This window comes from Plasmodium cynomolgi, chromosome 9 (genome assembly GCF_000321355.1).
Source record: "Plasmodium cynomolgi strain B DNA, chromosome 9, whole genome shotgun sequence".
NCBI lineage: Eukaryota > Apicomplexa > Aconoidasida > Haemosporida > Plasmodiidae > Plasmodium > Plasmodium cynomolgi.
The window spans coordinates 862,675-871,669 of record NC_020402.1 but is presented as its reverse complement, the minus strand read 5'-3'; the positions used below and the strand labels follow the sequence as shown (position 1 = coordinate 871,669).

Genomic DNA, 8,995 nt, shown 5'->3' with positions numbered 1-8,995 from the left:
ACTTTGACCAGTTGGCCCATAAAAGACATTCCCCGCCAAGAGTGAATAGGAAGGGGGTCTGTTTAGAAGCACGCCGCGCTGGGTATGACCACTGCGGAGGGGTGAGACAAGGCCACCTTCACTGTGCATGTAAAAATGGTATCAGCCAGTGGAAGAAATAAAATAAAATAATAAAATAAAAATAAAAATAAGATTCGATCAGTTGTAGGGTTAAATAAAATGAAGTGCGTCGCGGGGATTTTTCCACTTTTAACTCCTAAGTTGATGCCAACATATGTTGCCAGGGATGCGATCAATTAGAGCGATACTCGATGCTGGGCCAACCTGGATGGAGACTCCCGCACCCTCAAAAGGATGCCGGTGATTACCATTTCAGTTAGGCTTACCTACCCAGCGGCAAAGTATATAATTTCCGGGTGCTTCACCGTGACGAGCGTACTCTGCCTATCCACCCCGCTGCGTTCCCCTGAGTGAACCCACCCTTAACTAAAAGGAATCATGGGTCAGTGGTCGAAGAGCAAGTAAATGCGTGAACAGTTTGATGACTTCGCGCGGTGGAAGACGGGGGTGGTCGGCGATTCCCACTACGCTGAGTTGTGCGATGGGTTGTACGCTGAGTTGTACGCTGAGTTCCACGCTGAGTCCCACGCGGAGACGGCGCAAGGGGGGCACGTCTACCCACTTGGACTGCACACGATGGGTAGTTGGGTCCGTTTTAAGGCAAACTCGCATGAACCAACTCGTGTGGACCCGTTTTCGCCTGTGGGGGGTGAAACGTGGAGGGACCCTAGCCCTGCCGACACAACGCTATCTACCCATAACTTACTAATCCCAAGTGGGTGTGCAAAAAAAAAATAAAATTAATTCCGTTTGGGGGAGTATATATAATCAAAAAGTTTGTCACCACATGAAGGGTGACAGGAGGGGGGGTAAAGGGAGTCATCTAAACATAATTAAAAAAGTAGCAATGGGGGAGAGTAATAAAGTGAGCTATGTATACAAAGCGTACAAAAAAAAAAAGGGAAACATAAGGAGGGAAAAAAAGACCGTGCGAGGGAAAAAAGGACCGTGCGCGGAAAAACACCAAAGGGGGTAGGTAGCTTTCCCAATGCTGTTTTGAAAGAAAAGCGAAAAGTGGGACGATGTGATGACGATGTGAGAGAGAACTCTTTTCCTGCCTCTCCAACCGGCAGCTATCCCAAACTACCTCAGTAGAGGAAGTACTTCACAAATATTATTACCGAAATGAAGACCAAAATGAGAAGAGACGACGAAATGGAGTCCAACATGAAGAAGCGGTGAATAATCGGAGACCTCGAATTGTCAAGCGCCAAAATACTTTTATTCTTCTTTTTTAAAAAATATTGAGTTATGCTCTCAAGCCTCTCCGTGGTGTTGGTCGTCTTAAACCACCTCCATTTGAGAATGGATCTAGAGATAATAGCGCTACTAAGACAGTAGGAAAAAATTTCCAGCTCTTCATTAGACGGTTCGGAGGAGGTAAGCTTCACATTTCGAAACTTGCTATTAAACAAACGTATTCCTGCATTTCCAAAACGGTTCAGCTGGTACCTTATGCACAGGAGACAGATCCTTGAAAATATCACACACGAATAATAATTCACCGCATTATACGCATTGTAATCGTCCGTTTCTGTTGAATTATTTATTATGCTTCTGTACTTGTCATAGTATGACGATATTGAATTTATATCATCTTCAACTTCGATTGTGTTTAAAAGTTTTTTTAGGTCTTCCACTTTTTTCTTTCCCAAATCGTTTTCCGTTTGGTTGGTACATTCGCGGTTCACCCCCACGGAAGACGTGCCACACGCGCCGCAGTCGCGGTTGCAGTTGCAGTTGCGGTTGCAGTTTCCGTTGCAGTTTCCGTTGCAGTTCCCGTTGCAGTTCCCGTTGCAGTTCCCGTTGCAGTTCCCGTTGCAGTTCCCGTTGCCGCTCCCGTTGCAGGTGCCCCCGTCGGGGGTATTTCCCCCCTGCTTGGCGCAGCTTCGATTACACTTCAACCCCCCGCAGCAGTGGGCGCAATTCTTACTATCACAGGGGGAAGAACCAGGAGAGGAGCACGCACCGGGGCAAGCAGCGGAACACGCACCGGAAGACTCACCGGAACACGCACCAATAGCCGCAGCACAACAGGCAGCCCCGTTAGACCCCCGCAACAAATTGTACTCAAATAAATTCAAAGAAATGGACTCGTCAAAGAGAGGAGAATGGCTAGCTATGTAATTCTCATACGGATGGAAATGTATTATATTATAAAGGATAACCCGAAAATTCGCTACGCATTTCACACAGAACACCTGATTCGTTTTATTTTGCTCTAAAATCTTGACATGAATTCCATACATTTTATCGTCTCCGTTGTTTGATTTGCCTTTACTGGACGTGATGGCAAAGGTACGTTCACTTGATATAAGTTCTATTAGGTCAATAAATTTTTCACTGTATATATTTAAATCGAATACCTCTCCTGGGAAATAGGGACCAAACACAAGGGGTACTTTAAACAGTGGAATGACAGACGAATTTTTAATCGCATCGAACCTTTCCTGTAGGATTTTTTTTTCTTTTTCTCTTTTTATCATCTCCATTTCTTCAACTCTCTTTGCATATGTCAAAGGGTACTTTTCCTTTATCAAATCTGCTAACAAAATATTAATATTTTTTTTGTCTCCCATATTTGACCTACACAAGGGACACGTGTTTTTATATTCCTTGGCTTTCTCCAAACAGTCTCGACAGAAATTGTGTCCGCATGGGATGGTTACTGGTATGATTAACAGCTTCATGCATATGGCACACTCGAGTTCCGATGGGATATGCTCCTTTTCTGATTCATCTTTGGGGGGGTGGTCTTCTTCTTTCCGCTGGGGCACCTTCTGGGCGGCGGGTTTGCCCTTGTGGCACTTCTCCGCGTCGTCCGCGCTGGGGGCGTTTTTGAAGAATCGGTGTCGTAGGGTGATTCGCGGCAGATGAGCTGCGTCATCAGGTCGATTCTGCGAGGTACCGTGCGGGGGGTCCAGCGAGGGGTCCAGCGAGGGGTCCAGCGAGGTGCCATGCGGGGGGTCCAGCGATGTACCATGCGAGACACCCTCCAGCCTACCATTCAGACTCCCTTGCGCGCTATCTCCGATTGGGGCGTCTCCATTTTCCATGGCGTCTTCGTACGCATTTGAAGTTTCGCTGGTTCCTCCATCGGCTGGGTCTTTGGCCAACAGGCCATCATCCCCTACGCCGCCCCTCTCTTCCCCGTCACCCATCCTTCGCAAAACAACCTACATACATCCGTGAGATGGTACCCACGTGTAAATACGCCGCTCTACTTCGCTTGCGATCCTTCTGCTTTCTCCCCAAACGATTACTAAAATGAATGTGACCCTGTTCTTTTCTCTTCACAAAAAAGGCGAAGTAAAAGAATGTCCCCTTCGCGTTCGTCTCTTCTCGCTAGTTCGTTCGTCCGTCCGTCCGTCTGTTTGTTTGTCCGTCCGTCCGTTTGTTTGTCCGTCTGTTTGCCCCTTCGTCTGCTCACTCTTTTTTTTTTTTTTTTTTTTGTTAACTCTTGTCCCCGGGGGGAACCAAATTCATTCCTCTCATCGAATGCTCCTCCGCGGAAATCCTCTGGAAGGAAAAACTTTGTTCGCGCTCGGGGGGGAACGCACGACGCAGGACGTCATGGAAAACAGGAGGGTTATACTTTACGTACAAATGGGTCAAACGAAAAAGGCAAAAAATAATTAACTGACCACTTAATAACTTATGGGACGCTTCACTCGCGCCAACTCGTTTGGACTACAATGCCATTATATATGCACGGGGAAAAAATATTTTTCTCATCACTTGAAAAAAAAAAAAAAAAAAAACTCAAGTTAAAATGGGCGCACTGCTTTTTTTTTCCCTTTACGTTCGCATTAGCACTTATTTTATTGCAGTGAGCATTCGGATGGACGTGAAAAAAAGAAATAGGGCAGATCAGATGCGCCAATCGGCCGTGGGGGTGAAAACTGGTGTCCGCAAAAGCGCAGTACATATATATATATGCAAGCAAGTAAAAAGATATTATAATAATATATGCATTACGTAAATAAGTACAACATACCATTTTGCCGCTTCTCCCCGCGCGCCACCGCAAAAAGGAAAAAACAGGCCTGGCGGAATGAACCGTTTGGCATTCTTCGTGAGAAAAAAAAAAAAAAAAAAAAAAAACGGCCGGGCCGCAAAAACTTCAAATTATTATCACCCATGAAAAGTGAACCGGAAAGGGACGCAGGAGTGATGAGAAAAAAATGGTTAACTTAATTCGTTTTAAAAAAAGGGGTAAATCTGTACAGCCAACTTGTGCGTTTCAAAATGAACAAGGCAAAGAAGTGGATGAATTGAAAAGGGGATTCAAAATGGAAAAAAAAAAAGGATTAAAAAGGGGGTTAAAATTAAAAGGAGGCATAAAAGGAGGCATAGGCATAAAAGGGGGGGTAAAATTAAAAGGAGGCATAAAAGGAGGCATAAAATGAGGGGTAAAAGAGGCTTTACTTTAAAATGGCAAAAGGAACGACCAAAAAACGCATTACGTACAAATGTGACCTCTTCAAACTCAAAGTGTGGAAAAAAAACGTTCAGGGGGAGAGCGAGGGGTGGCTGGGCCATTTGTGTAGTTCCCCCTCATTCGCCCTGATCCAGTGCGTCCACGTCCGCGTAAATGGATGTCTCAAATATTTTCAGCTCCTGCGCGGGGCATTTTAGGGGAAACAAATAAAAAAAATGAGCAAAATAAAATAACGCAAAATAAAGCAAAAAAAATTATGTGCGAGGTGGAAACTTGCAACGTGCGGCTGATCTGCGGGGAGGTTCCGCCCACAGTCGTTCCACTTCTACGGCGCTACGCTCCCCGCTTACATTGTATATGTGCACGCGCACGGAGGAGCAGCCGACTTCCGTGAGGGCCCCTTCGCAGGCCCTGCGGTCGACTGAGCACTGGTAGACACCCACATCCGTTAGCTTGGGCCCTGCGGTTGGGAGGCGGCGGAAGCAAGGAAAAGGAGAAAAAAGAAAAGGAGAAAAAGAGAAAAGGAGAAAAAGAGAAAAAGAGAAAAAGAAAGAAAGAAAAAAATAATAAAGTAATAATATAATAAAATAATAACCGGGAGGATCCATCGCGTGCGCAAAAAGGCATGTACCACGCGCACTTCTTAGCCAGTAATGTATGACACGTGTTGATGCCGCTTAAAGGGTGTGCTTTCCCCGAGTCCTCACCTGACGCGACGTCCAGTCCGTTCACGTGACAAAAAGAATTGTTAACCTTCCAGCAGCTGGAGAAATCAATTGCTACGAGGTCCCTGCAGTGTTTGAGGAATTCCCGGACGGCGAAGTTGTCCACGTTTCTGCGGAAAGGGGAAGTGAGCATGCCGCGTTTCGCTGGTGTGGCAGAGGGGGCAATTGGCATGCCGCGTTGCGCTGGAGTAGCAGAGGGGGCAATTGGCATGCCGCGTTGCGCAGGTGTAGCAGAGGGGGCAATTGGCATGCCGCGTTCCTCCGTTGCCGCGTTCCTGCGTTGCCGCGTTGCTGCGTTTCCGCGTTGCTGCTGAGCGCGCGTGGCACTCGCTCCATCATTACTGCAAAGAGGACACCTTAATTTTCCGAAGTCGCTTCAGACTTCGCGCGACGGTTAAGATGGTCTCGTTCTGGACATCGATAGTTTTGGAAATATCGAGAATCCCCATCTTAGGTGAGTAAGCACAAACCGTTTTTATCACCTCATTAGATGCTTTGGTGTCAGCTACATTCAAAGCGATGAGATTAGTGAAGCATTTGAAGAAGATGGCAGCCGTGTCATCAATGTTACATCCCCGGAGGTTAAGCACTTTGAGGTTTCTCGAAATCGTGTAGAGATACGAAATATCACTCAGCTGTTTCGCATTGATAATTTCGAAGCAGGAGAGTAGTTTCAAAGGGGTATCATTATCCATCTGTACATTCATCTCAACACCATGGGTGGTAGCAGTACGTTGGGTAGTAGACTCTCCCGATGAAGGTGGAGAAACACAGCTAAACAACACACGCAGAGTATCATCAGAGTGATAATTCGACACTGTAGAGGAGGTCGTATTTCCAAGGTACAGTTTCATCAAGCCCTTCTTGAACTTTAAAGGGTAAATTCCCTCATGACTAATTTTATAGCAATTGCGGAGGTCCACAATGGAGAGACACTTAAATCGATGGAGTAGGACCTTCAAACTTGAATCGGTAATTTTGGTACAGCTATTTAAGCACAATATTTTGAGAGTCTTATCAAATTTGATGTTATTTGAATTACAAAATAAATTAAAATGGTGAGAGGAGAGATGGGAACATCCGGAGAGATCCAACACCTGTAGCTTGTCTGATGAGTAGTATATTGTTTTGATTACACTCTCTGGGGGGATTGTATTTTTTAATGTTACATCATAAATCAGTTTCAATCTGAGGCAACGGACGATGTCTCTAAATCGCCTATTGAGGAGAAGTAGGTTTTTATTTTTTACGTTCGATATGATGTACCTAAATAGGTCGTCTCCCAGGTGGTGAAAAATATCGAAGTTATCCTTCTTCAATAAAATTTGGTGCGCTTTCCTCATTTTGATCACATTTTGGTGGTTATTTTCGTTTACCATGTTTACTGGGACGCACACGTTTTTCTTCTTTAGCATGCACGTGTGGGTTTTTTTCTCTCCTTCGCCTGTCCCGCTAGTCGCGTTAGTGGCGCTATCCCCCTTTGTGCCGCTATCCCAGTTGACCTGGTTCGCCCCGCGCGCCCCCTTCATCCGGCTCATCACATTGTCATCCTTTATTTGGTACCTTATTTTACTCTCCGCTAAATCATCCAGGAGCGTCTGCTTGTCGACCGCTTTTTTTTCGTCCTTCCCATTTTGGCTAGACGCCCCCTTTGCAAAGAACTCCTTATATGCGTTGTAAGACGTGGAGGCACTTGCCGCGGGGGGGGTAAAACACGAAGTCAGCTGACTCCCCTCGACGTTCATCTTTGTCCTCTTCGTCGAGAGAATGCTACTCAACACACTGTAGTCAGTTTTGTCTCCAAGTAAAATGTTGTTCTTCCGTTTGAAGCTGCTGGTTATATTTTCTATTTCTTTTTGGATGTCCTGATTTTCGTGCATGTTTCTGAACAGTCCGGGCTTCGCCCCCGTGGGGGCAGGGGGGGGGTGGCCTCCTCCACGGCTACCAGCGTGGCTACCAGTGTGGCTACCCGCGTGGCAATTTCCCTGGTTGCCTGCCCCCTTTTCCCTCTCCTGCCTCCCCCGCGGCGCATTTCTCGGAGTGAAAAACACATCTGCAGTTGAACTTTCGCCCCCCCCACCATCGGTGCCATCGGCGCCATCATCCCCATCTTCGCTCCTTTTCCTTGCGTCTCCCGCGGACCCTCCCGCGGACGCATCCACCTGGGTGAACAGCGACCAGATGGATTTCTTTTTCTCCCGATCTATGATAACCCTTTTGTCGTCACCATCGGCTCGCCCGCCGCTTTGATCCCCCCTCCCGCCGCTGTCCCTGTTCGCCGCGAACAGGTTGGCTATGTTGAGTTGCTTCTTCTCGTTCATCCCGCCTGGGGTGGGGAAGCGGTGGACGCATCGAAATTTGCGTAAGTGGTTGCGGCGGTGAGATCCTCCCACCTCGTTGGTAACGTGTCCCTTTCCGTTTACCCCCCCTTCTGCTTGTACCTCTCCACAAAGGTACGTCCAATTTATATGCACCTCTTATCACAGTGGACCGATTTTTTCCTTTTTGGTTCTCCCCCCATTAGGCTGCTAACCCGAGGGGGGCACAGTGCGCGCATCACCACAAGGGACAATGGCGACTCTTCAAAATCTGCGAATTTGAAACCGCGTTCAGGAGCGAAGTGTGCACGTGGATGGAACAATCGCCGAGATAGAGGAACACCCTACCTGCCACGACACTTCTTGAAAATAATTTACTCAAATTTGGAAGGTCCCATTTTGTTAATGCCACTAAATGGGGAGGCAAGAAATTATTTTCTCTTATGCACACGGATGGGCTATGTTCCTCTCAACTCCCTCCTGCGTGCAGTTGGGCAGGTACCAAAAGATGTGCTTTTTTAAACATGGGGGAGTCTCTTCGAGTTGGCTGAAATGCTGCCTTTTTGTTTTTATTTTTTACAAAAGGGAAGCGCTGCGAATGGAGTTACATTTTGTTTTTCTTTCTTTTTTTTTTTTTTTTTTTCCCTTTTCTTGCGTCTATCGGGGAGAATAACTGCCGGTGGGAATTAGTCGGCCTCTTCCACATGCCTGTGCGAAGTACACACCGCGTGTACGCTCCTCGTGTACGCTCCTCGTTTTTTTTTTTTTTCCCCCTCTCTCTCTCTTTTGCATCTGTCTTAACGCACGCCTGACGCATCTTTAAGGCGCTTCCGCTCGGAAGTAACCCCAACAGGAGAGTTCCCTCCTCCGGCCCGCAAGGTGGGTCAAGCATTAACACAAGAACGAAACGATATTTCCCACGCGTGGTGCGTTAATTCCCACACACACACCTGGGGGATGGGAACGCACAAATTGAAACAAAAGGAGAGCAGTGGCCACACGCAAAATGGGGACTCCCCGCGCGATGAGTTGACCATTTGAGAACCCTTTTGAATAACCTCATTTTAATTGGTTGGTCTTGGAACTACGCGTTTCACACGAGTTGAATGACTCGTGCGCAAGGGAGCGAGCAGGACGCATCGACGTTTGCCTTCTTACTAGAAGAGCCGCTCGAATTAGCACTCCCACCAGCGACCGCATCAGTACCCCCACAGGCATTCGAGTCCGCGTTGTCCCAAAGAGTGCACATCTTGCATATGTAAATGGACGAGAAAAAGAAAAAAAAAGTGAAGAAGTGACGAAGTGATGAAGTGAGGAATAACACAAAATGATCGCCAAGTATGGGCCAAACAAAGGTCAGGGAAAAAAGGCATACAAAAAAAAAAAAAAAA

General features: G+C 46.8%; 2 protein-coding genes across 2 annotated transcripts; both read right to left on the bottom strand.

Annotated features, from left to right (window-relative positions):
- Positions 1-1,208: 1,208 nt before the first annotated feature.
- On the bottom strand, positions 1,209-3,281 carry PCYB_092930 (hypothetical protein; the record flags this gene model as incomplete). The annotated part of the gene is made up of 2 exons (XM_004222407.1): positions 1,209-2,052; positions 2,173-3,281. 2 exons carry the CDS (start codon positions 3,279-3,281, stop codon positions 1,209-1,211), a joined length of 1,953 nt encoding a protein of 650 aa, XP_004222455.1.
- Positions 3,282-4,677: 1,396 nt separating this feature from the next.
- Positions 4,678-7,031, bottom strand: PCYB_092920 (leucine-rich repeat protein; the record flags this gene model as incomplete). The annotated part of the gene is made up of 3 exons (XM_004222406.1): positions 4,678-4,740; positions 5,294-5,396; positions 5,629-7,031. The coding sequence occupies 3 exons, from the start codon at positions 7,029-7,031 to the stop codon at positions 4,678-4,680; spliced, it is 1,569 nt and encodes a 522-aa protein (XP_004222454.1).
- Positions 7,032-8,995: the final 1,964 nt, after the last annotated feature.